Below are 20,537 nucleotides of genomic sequence, written 5' to 3'. Positions count from 1 at the left end.
CGCATGCGCGCTGTGGGTGAAGAAGACGCGTGACGTCACCGTTGTCAGAGGCGCTTTGGCGAGAATAGCTGACACTGTCTGGCTGTGACTGTCAGCGCCGCCGGCCGCAGCCATTATGGGCTTCCTCCACCTCCTCGTACTGGAGGACTTTAAGTCATGGCGGGGCCGGCGAATCATAGGGCCCTTCAAACGGTTCAATTGTATAATCGGCCCTAACGGTTCAGGTAACGGTCTCCCCCCTCTGGCGCCCTCTGGTGGCGGCGCCGCAGCCTTACATTCTGTCTCTGGGCGCCATCTTGTATTCCAGTCAGTGACGTAGTTACATAGTGTAACTTCTGATGGAGCTCCCCTTTAAGTAGGAGGAGTGGTTCGGAGTATTAGTTTTATTTTGATGGGAAAAAAAGTTCTGAAATTTTGCGGGAAAAAAAAGTTTTTGTCGACTTTTTTATTTTTCCATCAATGGAACCAGTGAGGGGTGTGGTGTATTCTTTGTGTTACCGTTATGAGGAGTACGTGACGTTTTGTATATTTTGGGGTAGAGGAGGAGGAGCGTCTTCTGAAGGGATCAATTCATTTTCTGTCCCGTAGATCGAACGCGACGATAACAATTATGTCTATTATTATTTAGTTTTCACTTACTGTTATTCTGTGAAAAGATTTATATATTTTTTTTTTGCCTATTATATATTTTTTTCAAACCTTTTTTTATATATTTTTCAAAGTTTTCTTTTTTATATTTTTCTCAAGCTTTTTTTTTTTTTTTTTTTTTTTTAAAAAGAAAAAAATTGGTCCCAACTTTAGTAAAATATTTTTTTCAAACCATATGTACATGTTTGGAAAAAATATTTTAATAAAGTTTATAAAAAAATAAGTTTGAAAATATATGTTTTTATTTTTTTCATAATAAATATATATATACAGTACAGACCAAAAGTTTGGACACACCTTCTCATTTAAAGATTTTTCTGTATTTTCATGACTTTGAAAATTGTACATTCACACTGAAGGCATCAAAACTATGAATTAACACATGTGGAATTATGTACTTAACAAAAAAGTGTGAGACAACTGAAAATATGTCTTATATTCTAGGTTCTTCAAAGTAGCCACCTTTTGCTTTGATGACTGCTTTGCACACTCTTGGCATTCTCTTGATGAGCTTCAAGAGGTAGTCACCGGAAATGGTTTTCCAACAATCTTGAAGGAGTTCCCAGAGATGCTTAGCACTTGTTGGCCCTTTTGCCTTCACTCTGCGGTCCAGCTCCCCCCAAACCATCTCGATTGGGTTCAGGTCTGGTGACTGTGGAGGACAGGTCATCTGGCGTAGCCCCCCATCACTCTCCTTCTTGGTCAAACAGCCCTTACACAGCCTGGAAGTGTGTTTGGGGTCATTGTCCTGTTGAAAAATAAATGATGGTCCAACTAAACGCAAACCGGATGGAATAGCATGCCGCTGCAAGATGCTGTGGTAGCCATGCTGGTTCAGTATGCCTTCAATTTTGAATAAATCCCCAACAGTGTCACCAGCAAAGCACCCCCACACCATCACACCTCCTCCTCCATGCTTCACGGTGGGAACCAGGCATGTAGAGTCCATCCGTTCACCTTTTCTGCGTCGCACAAAAACACGGTGGTTGGAATCAAAGATCTCAAATTTGGACTCATCAGACCAAAGCACAGATTTCCACTGGTCTAATGTCCATTCCTTGTGTTCTTTAGCCCAAAAAAGTCTCTTCTGCTTGTTGCCTGTCCTTAGCAGTGGTTTCCTAGCAGCTATTTTACCATGAAGGCCTGCTGCACAAAGTCTCCTCTTAACAGTTGTTGTAGAGATGTGTCTGCTGCTAGAACTCTGTGAGGCATTGACCTGGTCTCTAATCTGAGCTGCTGTTAACCTGTGATTTCTGAGGCTGGTGACTCGGATAAACTTATCCTCAGAAGCAGAGGTGACTCTTGGTCTTCCTTTCCTGGGGCGGTCCTCATGTGAGCCAGTTTCTTTGTAGCGCTTGATGGCTTTTGCAACTGCACTTGGGGACACTTTCAAAGTTTGTCCAATTATTCGGACTGACTGACCTTCATTTCTTAAAGTAATGATGGCCACTCGTTTTTCTTTACTTAGCTGTTTTTTTCTTGCCATAATACAAATTCTAACAGTCTATTCAGTAGGACTATCAGCTGTGTATCCACCAGACTTCTGCACAACACAACTGATGGTCCCAACCCCATTTATAAGGCAAGAAATCCCACTTATTAAACCTGACAGGGCACACCTGTGAAGTGAAAACCATTTCCGGTGACTACCTCTTGAAGCTCATCAAGAGTGTGCAAAGCAGTCATCAAAGCAAAAGGTGGCTACTTTGAAGAACCTAGAATATAAGACATATTTTCAGTTGTTTCACACTTTTTTGTTAAGTATATAATTCCACATGTGTTAATTCATAGTTTTGATGCCTTCAGTGTGAATGTACAATTTTCAAAGTCATGAAAATACAGAAAAATCTTTAAATGAGAAGGTGTGTCCAAACTTTTGGTCTGTACTGTATATATATATATATATATTTTTAGATGTAATATTTTTTTTTTTAAAGGGAACCTGTCATGTATCTACTATCTACACTGCCCCCATTGCGTTGTTAGTGATGCATGTACACATTCGGATGTTATGCAATTCAATGTGCGGATGGTACCCGGGTCTGGAGAAGAGGAGACTGTCCTCCTGACCTGTGTACCATGGTACCTGCAAGTAAAAAATAAAAAAAAATTATTCATACACACCTCTCTGGTGGCCCCCGGTCTCCTTCCGGCCGCGTCCTCTCTCCTCGACGGCCCGCTGTGTACTGGCAGGACCTCATTTAGTCAGCTGATTGTCACACGACTTCTGACGTCAGTGGTCAGGTGATGGTCGTGTGACCATCACATGACTATATGAAGTCCTGCCAGTACACCGGGGGCCGTCGAGGAGAGAGGACACGGCCCGGAGGAGACTGGGGGCTGCCGGAGAGGTGAATATGAGTTTTTTTTATTTCCTTTTACTTTTTGAATTATTTTTTTTTTTACTTTAGATGTTGCATTTGATAGTAGAAATGTCCTCATAAGTTGGTCACACAATATAAATCCATGCCGGTTACATGGCTTTTTATTGTGTGACCAACTTGTCAAGCACTTTTCCAAGTGATGCTTGAAAAAAAGCGCATGTAAAAACGGATTTTACATGCGTTTTTTCTGCCAAGGGGATGCAGAAATGCTCAGGAAATTTTTGCTTCAAATCTGCATCGTGGGCACATAGCCTTATAGTGGGGCGTATGCACATTTCTACACGTACCCCCACACATACGCTATGACCTGCAGCTCCCCGTACGTGTGAACTACACAGCCTCACTGCGCGGGGACATGTAAAATTGCTCATGCGCCCCACTAATACATGCGCTTACCAGGAGCAAAATTCTGATACGTGGGCAGCGCCAGCAGTGTCTGTATCACACCCCTATGACTGAAAACGAGCAGTTAGGATATAAGTAATAAAATGTTATAGATTCATTATAGCTGCTCCAATTTTAATGAAAAAAGCTTGTTAGTGATGCACAATGCATCACTAACAACGCAATAGGGGCAGTGTAGATAGTAGTTAGGACGTGACCGATTTCCTTTCAAACCTTTTTATATTTTTCTTGCTAATATATATATGTACGGTACATCTTTTTAAGACTTATTTTTTTCAAACCATTTTATAGATTTATTTTAGTATTTTCATTTTCAAACAGCTAATATAGAGTTGTGCCCAAAAGTTTACATACCCCGGCAGAATTTTTCCTTTCTTGGCCTTGTTTCTGAGAATATGAATGATAACAAAAAACCCTTTTTCTCCACTCATGGTTATTGGTTGGGTGAAGCCATTTATTGTCAAACTACTGTGTTTTCTCTTTTTAAATCTTAATGACAACTAAAAACATCCAAATGACCCTGATCAAAAGTTCACATGCCCTGGTGATTTTGGCCTGATAACATGCACAGAATTTGACACAAATGGGTTTGAATGACTACTAAAGGTAACATCCTCACCTGTGACCTGTTTGCTTGTAACCAGTGTGTGTGCATAAAAGCTGAGTGAGTTTCTGGGATCCAGACATATTCTTGCATCTTTCATCCAGCCACTGATGTTTCTGGATTGTGAGTCATGAGGAAAGTAAAAGAATTGTCAACGGATCTACGGAAAAGGTAGTTGAACTGTATAACACAGGAAAGGGATGCAAAAAAATATCCAAGGAATTGATAATGCCAGTCAGCAGCGTTCAAACTCTGATTAACAAATGGAAAATCAGGGGCTCTGTAAAAACCAAACCACGGTCAGGTAGGCCAACAAAAATTTCAGCCACAACTGCCAGGAAAATTGTTCGGGATGCAAAGAAAAACCCACAAATAACATCAGCTGAAATTCAGGATCCTGAAAACTAGCGGTGTGGCTGTTTCAAGATGCACAATAAGGAGGCACTTGAAGAAAAATGAGCTGCATGGTCGAGTCGCCAGAAGAAAGCAATTACTGCGCAAATGCCACAAAGTATCTCACCTACAATACGCCAAACAGCACAGACAAGCCTCAAAACTTCTAGAACAATGTAATTTGGAGTGATGAGACGAAAATTGAACTTTTTGGCCACAACCATAAACGTCACATTTGGAAAGAGGTCAACAAGGCCTTTGATGAAAGGAACACCATTCCTATAGTAAAGCACGGAGGTGGATCGCTGATGTTTTGGGGATGTGTGAGGTACAAAGGCACAGGAAACTTGGTAAAAGTTGAAAGAAAGATGAATGCAGCACGTTATCAGCAAATACTGGAGGCAAATTTGCACTCATAAGCCCGGAAGCTGCGAATGGGACGTACTTGGACGTTCCAACATGACAACGATCCAAAAGACAAGGCCAAGTGGACCTGTCATTGGCTATAGTAGAACAAAGTGAAGGTTCTGGAGTGGCCATCTCAGTCTCCTGACCTCAATATCATTGAGCCACTCTGGGGAGATCTCAAGCGCGCAGTTCATGCTAGACATCCCAGGAATTTACAGGAACTGGAGGCTTTTTGCCAAGAAGAATGGGCAGCTTTACCATCTGAGAAAATAAAGAACCTCATCCACAACTACCACAAAAGACTTCAAGCTGTCATTGATGTTAGAGGGGGCAATACACGTTATTAAGAACTGGGGTATGTGAACTTTTGATCAGGGTCATTTGGATGTTTTTGGTTGTCATTAAGATTTAAAAAGAGAACACACAGTAGTTTGACAATAAATGGCTTCACCCAATGAATAACCATGAGTGGAGAAAAAGTTTTTTTGTTATCATTCATATTCTCTGAAACAAGGCAAAGAAAGGAAAAATTCTGCTGGGGTATCTGGAAAAAAACAGAAATGTAGAAATTTTTGCAAATTTATTAAAAAAGAAAAAACTGAAATATCACATGGTCATAAGTATTCAGACCCTTTGCTCAGACACTCATCTTTAAGTCACATGTTGTCCATTTCCTTGTGATCCTCCTTGAGATTGTTCTACTCCTTCATTGGAGTCCAGCCGTGTTTAATTAAACTAATAGGACTTGATTTGGAAAGGCACACACCTGTCTATATAAGACCTCACAGCTCGCAGTGCATGTCAGACCAAATGAGAATCATGACCTCAAAGGAACTGCCCAAGGAGCTCAGAGACAGAATTGTGGCAAGGCACAGATCTGGCCAAGGTTACAAAAGAATGTCTGCATTACTCAAGGTTCCTAAGAGCACAGTGGCCTCCAATAATACTTAAATGGAAGAAGTTTGGGACCACCAGAAGTCTTCCTAGACCTGGCCGTCCAGCCAAACTGAGCAATTGTGGGAGAAGAGCCTTGGTGAGAGAGGTAAAAAGGAACCCCAAGATCACTGTGGGTGAGCTCCAGAGATGCAGTAGGGAGATGGGAGAAAGTTCCACAAAGTCAACTATCACTGCTGGTCTCCACCAGTCGGGCCTTTAAGGCAGAGTGGCCCAACGGAAGCCTCTCCTCAGTGCAAGACATATGAAAGCCCGCATAGAGTTTGCTCAAAAAGACATGAAGGACTCACAGACTATGAGAAATAAGATTCTCTGGTCTGGTGAGTTGAAGATAGAACTTTTTGGTGATAATTCTAAGCGGTATGTGTGGAGAAAACCAGGCACTGCTCATCACCTGCCCAATACAATCCCAACAGTGAAACATGGTGGCAGCATCATGCTGTGGGGCTGTTTTTCAGCTGCAGGGACAGGGCGACTGGTTGCAATTGAAGGAAACATGAATGTGGCCTAGTACAGAGATATCCTGGATGAAAACCTCTTCCAGAGTGCTCTGGACCTCAGACTTGGCCGAAGGTTCACCTTCCAACAAGACAATGATCCTAAGCACACAGCTAAAATAACAAAGGAGTGGCTTCAGAACAACTCTGTGACCATTCTTGACTGGCCCAGCCAGAGCCCTGACCTAAACCCGATTGAGCATCTCTGGAGAGACCTGAAAATGGCTGTCCACCAACGTTCACCATCCAACCTGACGGAACTGGAGAGGATCTGCAAGGAAGAATGGCAGAGGATCCCTAAATCCAGGTGTGAAAAACTTGTTGCATCATTCCCAAGAAGACTCATGGCTGTACTAGCTCAAAAGGGGGCTTCTACTCAATACTGAGCAAAGGGTCTGAATACTTATGACCATGTGATATTTGTTTTTCTTTTAATAAATTTGCAAAAATTTCTACATTTCTGTTTTTTTCCGTCAAGATGGGGACAGAGTGGACTTTAATGAGAAAAAAAAATGAACTTTTTAGAATTTACCAAATGGCTGCAATGAAACAAAGAGTGAAAAATTTAAAGGGGTCTGAATACTTTCCGTACCCACTGTATATACACTGCTCAAAAAAATAAAGGGAACACTCAAATAACACATCCTAGATCTGAATGAATGAAATCTTCTCATTGAATACTTTGTTCTGTACAAAGTTGAATGTGCTGACAACAAAATCACACAAAAATCATCAATGGAAATCAATTTTATTAACCAATGGAGGCCTGGATTTTGAGTTACCCCCAAAATTAAAGTGGAAAAACACACTACAGGCTGATCCAACTTTGATGTAATGTCCTTAAAACAAGTCACAATGAGTCTCAGTATTGTGTGTGGCCTCCACGTGCCTGTATGACCTCCCTACAACGCCTGGGCATGCTCCTGATGAGGCTCAGTATTGTGTGTGGCCTCCACGTGCCTGTATGACCTCCCTACAACGCCTGGGCATGCTCCTGATGAGGTTGCGGATGGTCTCCTGTGGGATCTCCTCCCAGACCTGGACTAAAGCATCCGCCAACTCCTGGACAGTCTGTACTGCAACGTGACGTTGGTGGATGGAGCGAGACATGATGTCCCAGATGTGCTCAATCAGATTCAGGTCTGGGAACGGGCGGGCCAGTCCATAGCTTCAATGCCTTCATCTTGCAGGAACTGCTGACACACTCAAGCCACATGAGGTCTGGCATTGTCCTGCATTAGGAGGAACCCAGGGCCAACCGCACCAGCATATGGTCTCACAAGGGGTCTGAGGATCTCATCTCGGTACCTAATGGCAGTCAGGCTACCTCTAGTGAGCACATGGAGGGCGGTGCGGCCCTCCAAAGAAATGCCACCCCACACCATTACTGACCGACTGCCAAACCGGTCATGCTGAAGGATGTTGCAGGCAGCAGATCGCTCTCCACTGCATCTCCAGACTCTGTCACGTCTGTCACATGTGCTCAGTGTGAACCTGCTTTCATCTGTGAAGAGCACAGGGCGCCAGTGGCGACTTTGCCAATCCTGGTATTTTGTGGCAAATGCCAAGTGTCCTGCACGGTGTTGGGCTGTGAGCACAACCCCTATCTGTGGACGTCGGGCCCTCATACCACCCTCATGGAGTCGGTTTCTAACCTTTTGTGCAGACACATGCACATTTGTGGCCTGCTGGAGGTCATTTTGCTGGGCTCTGGCAGTGCTCCTACTGTTCCCCCTTGCACAAAGGCAGAGGTAGCGGTCTTGCTGCTGGGTTGTTGCCCTCCTACGGCCCCCTCCACGTCTCCTGGTGTACTGGCCTGTCTCCTGGTAGCGCCTCCAGCCTCTGGACACTACGCTGACAGACACAGCAAACCTTCTTGCCATAGCTCGCATTGATGTGCCATCCTGGATGAGCTGCACTACCTGAGCAACTTCTGTGGGTTGTAGAGTCCGTCTCATGCTACCACGAGTGTGAAAGCACAACCAACATTCAAAAGTGACCAAAACATCAGCCAGAAAGCATTGGTACTGAGATGTGGTCTGTGGTCCCCACCTGCTGACCCACTCCTTTATTGAGGGTGTCTTGATAATTGCCAATAATTTCCATCTTTTGTCTATTCCATTTGCACAACAGCATGTGAAATTGATTGTCAATCAGTGTTGCTTCCTAAGTGGACAGTTTGATTTCACAGAAGTTTGATTTACTTGGAGTTATACTCTGTTGTTCCCTTTATTTTTTTGAGCAGTGTTTATATCTATTAGGGCTGTGGAGTCAGAGTCCATTTTGGTGGAGTCAGTATAAAATGGACCGACTCCAGCTCCTAAAATACAGTACAGACCAAAAGTTTGGACACACCTTAAATTTTTTTCTGTATTTTCATGACTATGAAAATTGTACATTCACACTGAAGGCATCAAAACTATGAATTAACACATGTGGAATTATATACTTAACAAAAAAGTGTGAAACAACTGAAAATATGTCTTATATTCTAGGTTCTTCAAAGTAGCCGCCTTTTGCTTTGATGACTGCTTTGCACACTCTTGGCATTCTCTTGATGCGTTTCAAGAGGTAGACACCGGAAATGGTTTTCACTTCACACGTGTGCCCTGTCAGGTTTAATAAGTGGGATTTTTTTGTTAAGTATATAATTCCACATGTGTTAATTCATAGTTTTGATGCCTTCATTGTGAATGTACAATTTTCATAGTCATGAAATGGTTTGATACAAAATATAAGAAAATTAGAAAAGTAAAAAAAAAAATATATATATATAAACACCTTTTTAAATAAATTACATATAAACACATATATATATATATATATATATATATATATACACCGTAGTATAAAAAAAAAAGTTTTGAAAAATATTTTAAAAAGATGTATATAATTATAAAAAAATTCAAACTTTCTTAAAATATTTTTTTCAAGCCTTCTTCTTAACTTTATTTTTCCACTCCTCCATAAAACCAGGTTCGCACATGGGTACTTCACGGTCTGTATACAGACCACGTTACCTGGTCTGGCAGGGGGTCTCCCAGCCATAACTTTCAGTGAGACCCTCTATTAGTCCAGCCTACTCATACACTCGGCTTCATAGGAGGATCAAGGTGGCAGTGACAGGGTCCTTCATCAGGCCCATTGGCGTTGTGGGGAGGTGCTGGAACAATTGCGTCAGGCAGTAGCACCGTTTATATGCTGCTGTCACAGATGGTGCGGGATTATGGGCCGTCCACTACATATATTTAAAGAAAAGCTCATGGGGATCTTAAATGAAAGAACAAATCTGTATCGGACCGCCGCCACCTCGCACTGCTGTCGGTGATTCCCACCGCTATCTCTTTCGGGAGGATATGATACTATGGATGAAAAAGAATATAATATAATATAATTATATATATACAGTTATATGAAAAAGTTTGGGCACCCCTATTAATCTTAAGCTTAATGTTTTATAAAAATTGGTGTTTTTGCAACAGCTATTTCAGTTTGATATATGTAATAACTGTTGGACACAGTAATGTTTCTGCCTTGAAATGAGGTTTCTTGTACTAACAGAAAATGTGCAATCTGCATTCAAACAAAATTTGACCGGTGCATAAGTATGGGCACCTCACCAGAAAAGTGACATTAATATTTAGTAGATCCTCCTTTTGCAAAAATAACAGCCTCTAGTCGCTTCCTGCAGCTTTTAATGATTTCCTGGATCCTGGATGAAGGTATTTTTGACCATTTCTCTTTACAAAACAATTCCAGTTCAGTTAAGTTTGATGGTCGCTGAGCATGGACAGCCCTCTTCAAATGATCCCACAGATGTTCAATGATGTTCAGGTCTGGGGACTGGGATGGCCATTCCAGAACATTGTAATTGTTCCTCTGCATGAATGCCTGAGTAGATTTGGAGCGGTGTTTTGGATCATTGTCTTGCTGAAAGATCCATCCCCTGCGTAACTTCAACTTTGTCACTGACTCTTGAACATTATTGTCAAGAATCTGCTGATACTGAGTGGAATCCATGCGTCCCTCAACTTTAACAAGATTCCCGGTACCGGCATTGGCCATACAGCCCCAAAGCATGATGGAACCTCCACCAAATTTTACTGTGGGTAGCAAGTGTTTTTCTTGGAATGCTGTGTTTTTTTTGACGCCATGCATAACGCCTTTTTGTATGACCAAACAACTCAATCTTGGTTTCATCAGTCCACAAGACCTTCTTCCAAAAAGAAATTGGCTTCTCCAAATGTGCTTTTGCATACCTCAGCCGACTCTGTTTGTGGCATGCTTGCAGAAACGGCTTCTTTCACATCACTCTCCCATACAGCTTCTCCTTGTGCAAAGTGCATTGTATAGTTGACCGATGCACAGAGACACCATCTGCAGCAAGTTGATGCTGCTGCTCTCTGGAAGTGGTCTGAGGATTGTCCTTGACTGATCTCACCATTCTTCTTCTCTGTCTTTCTGATGTTTTTCTTTGCCTGCCACTCCTGGCCTTAACAAGAACTGTCCCTGTGTTCTTCCATTTCCTTACTATGTTCCTCACAGTGGAAACTGACAGGTTAAATTTCTGAGACAGCTTTTTGTATCCTTCCCCTGAACAACTATGTTGAATAATCTTTGTTTTCAGATCATTTGACAGTTGTTTTGAGGAGCCCATGATGCCACTCTTCAGAGGAGATTCAAACAGGAGAACAACTTGCAAGTGGCTACATTAAGTAGCTTTTCTCATGATTGCATACACCTGGCTATGAAGTTCAAAGCTCAATGAGGTTACAAAACCAAAAAAAGTGCTTTAGTAAGTCAGTAAAAAGTAGGTAGGAGTATTTAAAACAAGAAAATAATAAGGGTGCCCATACTTATGCACCTGTCAAATTTTGTTTGAATGCAGATTGCACATTTTCTGTTAGTACAATAAACCTCATTTCAAGGCAGAAACATTACTGTGTCCAACAGTTATTACATATATCAATCTGAAATAGCTGTTGCAAAAACACCAATTTTAAGAAAACATTAAGCTTAAGATTAATAGGGGTGCCCAAACTTTTTCATATAACTGTATGTATGTATATATATATATATATATATATATATATATAATATATTCATATATATTCATATATTGATCCATATTTTCAGACGTAAGTGTGAATGATACTGGATGAAACCATAGAAAACGATATATTCTTGGACTCCGCGTCGGGAACTTTCTTGTGCCGCCCGTGCTGTCACCTCCACCATGTTGAATCTTGGCCTGAAGTAATAAACTGTATTTGGTCAATTCAGGAAAATCCAATTTAATGGACGCCATCAGTTTTGTGATTGGAGAAAGAACGGCCAACCTGAGGGTGAGGAGCGCCCGAGAGCTGATCCACGGGGCCAACATGGGGCGACCCGTGTCCTCCACGGCCAGCGTGCACCTGGTGTACTGCGAGGACGATGGCAAGGAGAAGACCTTCTCCAGGATCATTGCAGGTACGGAGGGGACATGGAGAGCGGAAGCGAAAACAACCGCTTAGGGCAAAACTATCCATCCGCTCATCTAATGTTTATGCCTATTCTAAGGACAGGGCATCTATTTTAACCCCTGACCGCGAGATTTTCTTTTTTTTTTCCTCCTCTTCTAACAAGAGTCATATTTGTATTTTATTTTTCCATCCCCATAGCCGTTTGAGAGCTTATTTTTTGTGCCCCGAGCTGACTTTTTTATTATAGAATTTTAGTGTACATACAATGTTTTGATCTCTTTTTACTGCTCAAAGATCCCATAATTCTGGTGTTTTAATTGGGGGGTGTAACTACTTTATTTTTAATACGGCAAAACGGGAGATGTGAACTTTTTCCTTTTTATTTTCATATGTTATTCATATTTTTAAAACCTTTTTTTTTTTCTATGTTTAATTCTTTCACCCCTGGGTCATTTTCCTTTTTTGGGCTTTCGTTTTTTGCTCGCCTTTTTCCCAGAGCCATAACTTTTTTAGTTTTCCATCAATATAGCCGTATCAGGGCTTGTTTTTTTGCAGGACGAATTGTACTTTTGAATGACCCCATTTGGTTTTACCATGTCGTGTACTGGAAAGCAGGAAAAAAATTCCAAGTGCGGTGAAATTGCAAAAAAAAAAGTGCAATTCCACAATTGTTTTTCTTTACCATGTTCACTATACGGTAAAACTGACCTGGCAATATGATTCCCCAGGTCAGTACAAGTATGTAGATACCAAACGTGTCGTTTTTTTTTTTTTTTTATTTAAGCAATGACAAAAAATTCGATAATTTGTAAAAATAAATATATTTTTGCTTTTGTCGTCATTTTCCAAGACCCATAATACTTAAATTTTTCGGGATCTGGGGCTGGGTCACGGTTTATTTGTTTGCGCTTTGAGCTGATGTTTTTACTAATAAAATTTTGGGGGTAGATACAATGTTTTGATCGCTTTAATCCTGGCGGTTTCAATTTTTTTTTCTCGTTATGCCGTTTACCGATCAGATTAATGCATTTGATACTTCAGACTTTTACGAACGCATCGATACTAAATGTGTATTTTTTTTAACTGCTTTATTTTTAATGGGCCAAAGGGGGTGGTTTGGATTTTTTATATAATTTTTTTCCTATTTTTAAAGACATTTTTTTTTCTATATTTAATAGTCCCAGATCGCTTGTACTATACATATATAACTGTACGTCATATGTCGGGGAAGGGGTTAAGGAAGTCAAGACTGGGTTCCTTCCGTTTTCGACACCCTTTAAGAATTGATCATATTTTTTGTTTCCAGGGAACTCATCAGACTATTGTCTGAACAGTCAACCAGTGGGACGTGCCGCGTATGTTTCGGAGCTGGAAAAAATTGGGATAATTGTAAAGGCCAGAAATTGTCTAGTGTTTCAGGTAAAGGTATATATAGTGAGCTGAGTTTAAAGGGAGCTATTTATCATGTACGGACACCTCTTAGTCTTTATTTTAAAACTACGCCAGGGAGAAGTGGAGTCTATCGCGATGAAGAAGCCTAAAGAGAGGACGCACCTCTTCGAACAAATCAGCAATTCCTTAGAGTTTGCCGATCAGTACGAGCAGAAGAAAAAGCTGATGTTGCAGGCAGAAGAAGACACACAGTTCAGCTACAACAAGAAGAAGAACGCAGCCGTGGAGAGAAAGCAAGCCAAGTTAGAAAAGGATGAGGTGGGTTTCCGAAGACTACGCCATATAGTCTGGAGAGTGAATGTCATAGATGGAAAGAAGATGATCATCCTTAGTGACAAGTATTGGAGGTGGCTACTCCATAAATCATTGTCTGACCCCTTAATAAAAAGCTTGATAAGAGCGGCAGATAGGTGTCAGGCTTCACTTATGCTCCCAGTCATGTGAAAAGGTCAGACATTGTCTTTAGAGGGCGGTGAGAGAGTTTTTATTAATGTGTCCTTTTCTCCAGCCCCAAAAGTGAAGAAGACCTAGTGCTGACCCCTTAGATCTCTAGCCCCAAAAGTGAAGAAGACCCAGTGCCGACCCCTTAGATTGGGCAGTATAATGTATGTGAATGGGGTCTCTCTGCATGTTGTAATTGTAGCCATTCCAGCGAGCCCCATGAACTTACATTACGCTGCGTGATCATTGACCTCGCAATGTGTCTTTCCCAGAGTCCTGTGTATTGCCAGCCTTATTCTTAGAAGGGTCGGCATATCCTGGCAATAAATCATCACTTTGTAATACCTCTTTAAGGAAAGGTTCAGGAAGTTTGACAATGGTGGGTTTCTCTAAATTTTACAGTTGTCAGACCAGTAGTACATAGGGATTGGATTGACAGATGGCATCTGCCATACATTAGGGAAGCATGAGGCTTCTCACATTATGTATATTACTTTTATTTTCCTAAATGGGTCACACAATATTTTGGGCTGTCTACAGGTAGACCTGTACAAGGACCTACAGCAACAAGTCCGTGACGGCAAAGCGAAGCTGCAGCTCTTCCAACTTTTCTACAACGAGTATAAACTGGACTCATTATGGAGGTCCTTGGAAGAAAAACAGGCTGAGACGAACATCCAGAGAGAGCTGCTCGCACATTGCGAGACGGAGCTGAGAACAGCCAAGAGGGACTCTGGGAAGATGAACAGAGAACTGCAACAGATTGAGAAAGAAGTTAAGTAAGTCCCGATGAGTCGAAATGATGTCACCCTGGTAATATGATGTAAGGGAATTGAATTTACTATGTACTGACCCCTTGAATTTGGATGGAATTGGATAACAAAAGGTGACAGCCTTAGGTAGGTTACAACAATGAATAACTTCTTCCCGGACCCCCCATTGACTTCAAAGATCCGGGCGGTCTGCATTGTTCTAAAACGTCACTGCATAGTGGAGCAGATGCACAAGATGTGTCTGACAGCCGCACTCCCCATAGATAAGGCAGAGAGGGTTTATTACCTTCTCTGCCTTCCCTATCACTTCATACAATATGGGAAGCGCAGATAGCGCTTCCTCCTCCGGACGATGTAATCGCTGGGAGTATGGAGGGAACAGGAGCTGCTGGGTCATAACAGACCCAGATTACTTCTGCTGTGGAGCCAGGAGGTTGAATTTCCTCTGTAACTGGGGTGTAACATACCAGCCATAGTTACAGAGGAAATTGGCCAAAAAAAGTATGTAAATTTTGAAATGCCAACAAAGGTCTTTTGGTCCAAATTGAATAAAAAAATAAAGAATAAAAAATGTCTGTCCTATTCCTGATCTAAGGGTCTAGACTTTTAGCTGAGATGAATCTGTGCTACAGTAAATATATCACTTAAACATGAGCCGTGTATGAGGTAGTCGTGGAGTCGGTGTCATGGAAATTGAGGAGTCGGAGGTTTGGCTTACCGACTCCACAGCCCTGGTTACTAGCCCTCCCCCACTTTGGAAAAAACATGTCTGATGTATAAGAAAATTTACTTTAGTGGTGCTTTCTGTTCATAAAAAAATAGTGAAAAACATACACGACTGTCCTTTATTTTCCTAATGATATCGATAAAAAATTTAAAAGCAGAGTATGAAAATAGCAGTTAAATTAGACCCCACATATCATGAAAAATATTATGAAAATATTTTACAGCTCTTTAAACCGTATTTGCGGAAAAAAAAAGCTGAATATGTGCCTCATCAGGAATTGGGGAATATGGTCTGGTCTTGAACTGTTTAAAGGGAATCTATCAGGTGGGATAACTCTGTTAGCCTGTAGAAATAGGGTTAATAGCGTCATGAAGGTGCCTGGTCGCTGTACTGAAAGTGTGGCTCCCCGGGAGAAAATACAGCTCATGTACTGAAAGCGTGGCTCCCCGGGAGAAAATACAGCCCATGTACTGAAAGCGTGGCTCCCCGGGAGAAAATACAGCTCATGTACTGAAAGCGTGGCTCCCCGGGAGAAAATACTGCCCATGTACTGAAAGCGTGGCTCCCCGGGAGAAAATACTGCCCATGTACTGAAAGCGTGGCTCCCCGGGATAAAATACTGCCCCTGTACTGAAAGCGTGGCTCCCCAGGAGAAAATACAGCCCATGTACTGAAAGCGTGGCTCCCCGGGATAAAATACAACCCATGTACTGAAAGCGTGACTCCCCAGGAGAAAATACAGCCCATGTACTGAAAGCGTGGCTCCCCAGGAGAAAATACAGCTCATGTACTGAAAGCGTGGCTCCCCGGGAGAAAATACAGCCCATGTACTGAAAGCGTGGCTCCCCAGGAGAAAATACAGCCCATGTACTGAAAGCGTGACTCCCCAGGAGAAAATACAGCCCATGTACTGAAAGCGTGGCTCCCTAGGAGAAAATACAGCCCATGTACTGAAAGCGTGACTCCCCGGGAGAAAATACAGCCCATATACTGAAAGCGTGGCTCCCCGGGAGAAAGTACAGCCCATGTACTGAAGGCGTGTCTCCCCGGGAGAAAATCCGCCCCTGTACTGAAAGCGTGTCTCCCCGGGAGAAAATACAGCCCCTGTACTGAAAGCGTGGCTCCCCGGGAGAAAATACTGCCCCTGTACTGAAAGCGTGGCTCCCCGGGAGAAAATACGGCCGCTGTACTGAAAGCGTGGCTCCCCGGGAGAAAATCCGCCCCTGTACTGAAAGCGCGGCTCCCCGGGAGAAAATCCGACCGGTGTACTGAAAGCGTGGCTCCCCGGGAGAAAATCCTCCCCTGTACTGAAAGCGTGTCTCCCCGGGAGAAAATACAGCCCATGTACTGAAAGCGTGGCTCCCCGGGAGAAAATACAGCCCATGTACTGAAAGCGTGGCTCCCCGGGAGAAAATACAGCCCATGTACTGAAAGCGTGGCTCCCCGGGAGAAAGTACAGCCCATGTCCTGAAAGCGTGGCTCCTCGGGAGAAAATACTGCCCCTGTACTGAAAGCGTGGCTCCCCGGGAGAAAATACTGCCCCTGTACTGAAAGCGTGGCTCCCCGGGAGAAAATACAGCCCCTGTACTGAAAGCGTGTCTCCCCGGGAGAAAATACAGCCCCTGTACTGAAAGCGTGTCTCCCCGGGAGAAAATACAGCCCATGTACTGAAAGCGTGGCTCCCCGGGAGAAAATACAGCCCATGTACTGAAAGCGTGGCTCCCCGGGAGAAAATACAGCCCATGTACTGAAAGCGTGGCTCCCCGGGAGAAAATACAGCCCATGTACTGAAAGCGTGGCTCCCCGGGAGAAAATACAGCCCATGTACTGAAAGCGTGGCTCCCCGGGAGAAAATACAGCCCATGTACTGAAAGCGTGGCTCCCCGGGAGAAAATACAGCCCATGTACTGAAAGCGTGGCTCCCCGGGAGAAAATACAGCCCATGTACTGAAAGCGTGGCTCCCCGGGAGAAAATACTGCCCCTGTACTGAAAGCGTGGCTCCCCGGGAGAAAATACTGCCCCTGTACTGAAAGCGTGGCTCCCCGGGAGAAAATACTGCCCCTGTACTGAAAGCGTGGCTCCCCGGGAGAAAATACAGCCCCTGTACTGAAATCGTGGCTCCCCGGGAGAAAGCACAGCCCCTGTACTGAAAGCGTGGCTCCCTGGGAGAAAATACAGCCGGTGTACTGAAAGCGTGGATCCCCGGGAGAAAATACAGCCCATGTACTGAAAGCGTGGCTCCCCAGGAGAAAATACAGCCCATGTACTGAAATCGTGACTCCCCAGGAGAAAATACAGCCCATGTACTGAAAGCGTGGCTCCCCGGGAGAAAATCCGACCGGTGTACTGAAAGCCGCCGGCTTTCAGTCATGTGAGTGGTAGCTGTAAGCATGTCCCACCACAGATTTTTCCAATATGTACACATTGGATAAGTTGTCCAACTTCTGCGAGAATCGTAATATGTATAGAGGCCTCCTGTCTGTTATATAGGTGAGGGGAGAGAGATCCAGTTGTTTGGGGCAGAGATGGACTCTGGCAGCAGAAAACATTGACCTTGTCCCAGTATCTCCCTGGAGTTCCTATTGTAGAAGATGGTATTTCTGGTGGTCGTAACCTTCATCTCACTGCTTTTTCCTGGAGGGCTCCCTTCCTTGTCCTCCAACAGGGCAAGATGTTGGTCTTATATCCCGTGCCATCGTTTCTTAGCTCTTCACATCAATGATGACATCATCCTCCCCTCCATTCATCCCTGGAATCATTCTTTTCAATGTCTTGATCTCGCCAAGGCGCTATTTTTTGGCAATGAAAGCCTTTTTTTTGTGATTCCTGATGGACCACGCAAGGTCTGGTCAACCTCCGAGGCAACGGTTTCCAAATGGATCAGGTCGGCTATTTGTGAAAGGCTATAAGACCAAAGACATACTTCCACCTTTTTGGGGCGGTCGGAACTTCCTGGGGGGGAGCTTTGCAGAAGGTGGCGGGGCCTTACAAAGCCTGACACACGTATCATAATTTACTATCAGTTGTAGTACTAATCTATATCAAACTACAGCTTGCGTAGGTCTTTTTTGACCTTCGAAGTGTGTGGCACGTTTTATGTTTTTTTAGTTGTTTTTATACGCAGCAGATGGTGAAGCTTTCTACTTTTTTTTTCTTCTTTTTAGAAGTCAAGAAATATTATTAAATAACCTAAGACCCCAGTACATCAAAGCGAAAGAAAATACCGCCCACCTTCTGAAGAAATTTGAGTCCACTAAATCTGGCGTGAAGAATAATGAGAAACGCTGCCACAAACTGGAGCAGGAGATGGCGCAACTGGAGGCGGAAATCAGCACCATCCAGGAGGCGCGGAGGGAATTCGAGAGGAAGGTGGAAGAGGATCATTCGAGACGACAGGTGGATGTGGAGCTGGAGCAGAGTCAGGTAATAGAAGACTTTAGAGTGAGATGATTTGTCAGATGGTTTGTTGCAGCCTCGTTCTACCTTTTTTATTGAATACGTTGGTTGATGGGTTTCATACATTTGCAGCTAGAAGAGTACAAGTCATTGAAGGACGCCGCAAGGAAGAAAAGCGCCGTTTTGCAGCAGAATTTGGAAAAACTGCATTGGGAACAAAAAGCGAACCAAGAGAGGCTGACGATAGCTGAGAGGAGGCAGAAGGAGATCGAAGTAAATACCTTGTGAAGTTCAGTCCAAGTTGAGATCTGCCATTTCCTGTCATATTAAAAGGGTGTGAACATTCCTTGTCTTACAGGGGAATGTGAAGTGTGTGGAGGATCAGGTAGAAGAATACCACAGGCGCAGGGGGAAATTACAAGATTACATTAACACGTGCATGTACGTATTACATTATTAAGCACCGTATCGTACCTCGATCAGAGCAATAAAGCTGCAATCATTGTCCTCGCGATCCTTTTTTCTTACCGTTATCGATCCTGGTTAGTAAAACGACTGGAACATGTTTTACAGCAAAGCTCTGGATGAGCACAAGAGCCAAGAGGAGCAACTCGTGCATGAAATCGAGTCCGGAAAGCAAAGAATGTCTGAAGTCAACGAAGAACTGAACAGCACGGTCATCGAACTGCAGAACGCCCGAATAGATTTCCACGAATCAAGCCGTCAGAAGAGGAGAACAGAAATCCTCGAGAGCATGAAAAGAATGTATCCTGATGCCGTGGTAAAACGCTCACTTATAACTTTGGTTCAGGAAAAGCATGGCTGCCTTCTTTCCAAAAACAACCCAGTTGTGTATCGGTGTCACAGTTTTAATTGTAAATTTTTATTTTGCAGTACGGCAGATTATTCGAGCTGTGTCACCCAATCCACAAAAAATATCAACTGGCCATTACCAAAGTGTTTGGCAAACATATGAATGCCATTGTCGTGTCTGCCGAGAAGGTGGCGAGAGACTGCATCCGGTTCCTTAAAGAGGAGAGGGCAGAGCCAGAGACCTTCCTTTCCTTGGACTACCTGGAAGTAAGTTTTAATTTTGCATAACATAACCCGGTAACAGGTATTATACTAGCAGCGATAGAACCGATGTCCTTTATCTACAGATAAAGCCGATTAATCAAAAGCTAAGAGAAATAAAAGGTGCAAAAATGATGATCGACGTGGTGCAGTGCTCCAGCGCCTCGTTAAAGAAAGTGATTCAGTTTGTATGCGGCAACGGACTGGTATGTGAGACGGTGAAAGAGGCAAAACACATTGCGTTTGATGGACCTCAAAGGCTCAAAGTAAGTTATCGATAAGTGAAAATATATATTTAAAAGGGATATCCAGCCATCCTGTCTGACCTGATCCGGGCTTGGAGAGACGCAGGGTGGTGGACGCTCACCGCGCGCTGTCGTCTCTCCACATCCAGTGTCATATCATAGAGGAGATTTTGCCTAGACAATCCCTTTAATCCCAAGTATTTAACTTTTGAGTTTCAGCAGCGGAAATGTTCAGCAGATGGCTCTACGTAGGTAATTACATGCACCGTAAATGCATGCGACACATATGGTGCTCGGACAATAGCATGTCCCAAGTTCTGTAGTGGGGTGAAAAATTGTGAAAAAGGGTAAATAAAGTCCTTTTAAAAAAAAAATCCCAAATATTTAAAAGTAAACTTTCACATTGTAATACCATTTAAAAGTAGAAATATTTTAAAAATGTTTTTTTTTTTTTTTAATATAGTTTTGGCTATTGCTGCTTTAGATTTCCCACATCGTGAATGGCATTAAAAAAATTTCATAAAAAATATGTATGTATATGTATAGGGTAAAATAGACTTTTTTCTCGTCAACTCCCATGCTCTAAAAAATAAAGATTTATTAAGAACTTTTCAAGACATTTTATGTACCTTGATCATCTTCATTTGCCGAACTAGTGACCAAGGCGCCC

The 20,537-nt window shown here is 42.9% G+C and overlaps 1 protein-coding gene across 3 annotated transcripts in view; it reads left to right on the top strand.

The window, feature by feature from the left end:
• Window positions 1-20,537, top strand: part of SMC1B (structural maintenance of chromosomes 1B) — a 100,349-nt gene that overhangs the window by 43,516 nt on the left and 36,296 nt on the right. For 2 of the 3 annotated variants that reach the window (XM_073650062.1, XM_073650064.1), the window contains exons 2-11: window positions 11,577-11,765; window positions 13,065-13,177; window positions 13,265-13,468; window positions 14,192-14,430; window positions 18,317-18,575; window positions 18,681-18,821; window positions 18,907-18,989; window positions 19,122-19,329; window positions 19,443-19,628; window positions 19,709-19,888. In XM_073650062.1, coding sequence (XP_073506163.1) covers window positions 11,577-11,765; window positions 13,065-13,177; window positions 13,265-13,468; window positions 14,192-14,430; window positions 18,317-18,575; window positions 18,681-18,821; window positions 18,907-18,989; window positions 19,122-19,329; window positions 19,443-19,628; window positions 19,709-19,888 — 1,802 coding nt within the window. Of the gene's footprint in view, window positions 1-9; window positions 225-11,576; window positions 11,766-13,064; window positions 13,178-13,264; window positions 13,469-14,191; window positions 14,431-18,316; window positions 18,576-18,680; window positions 18,822-18,906; window positions 18,990-19,121; window positions 19,330-19,442; window positions 19,629-19,708; window positions 19,889-20,537 lie in introns of those variants that run through there. The other variant, XM_073650063.1, reaches the window with a different exon arrangement.

The sequence above is a fragment of the Phyllobates terribilis genome, unplaced genomic scaffold, assembly GCF_046119375.1.
Source record: "Phyllobates terribilis strain yellow unplaced genomic scaffold, ASM4611937v1 Scaffold_10__3_contigs__length_209671492, whole genome shotgun sequence".
NCBI classification, from domain to species: domain Eukaryota; kingdom Metazoa; phylum Chordata; class Amphibia; order Anura; family Dendrobatidae; genus Phyllobates; species Phyllobates terribilis.
This window is presented reverse-complemented; position numbering and strand designations above follow the sequence as displayed.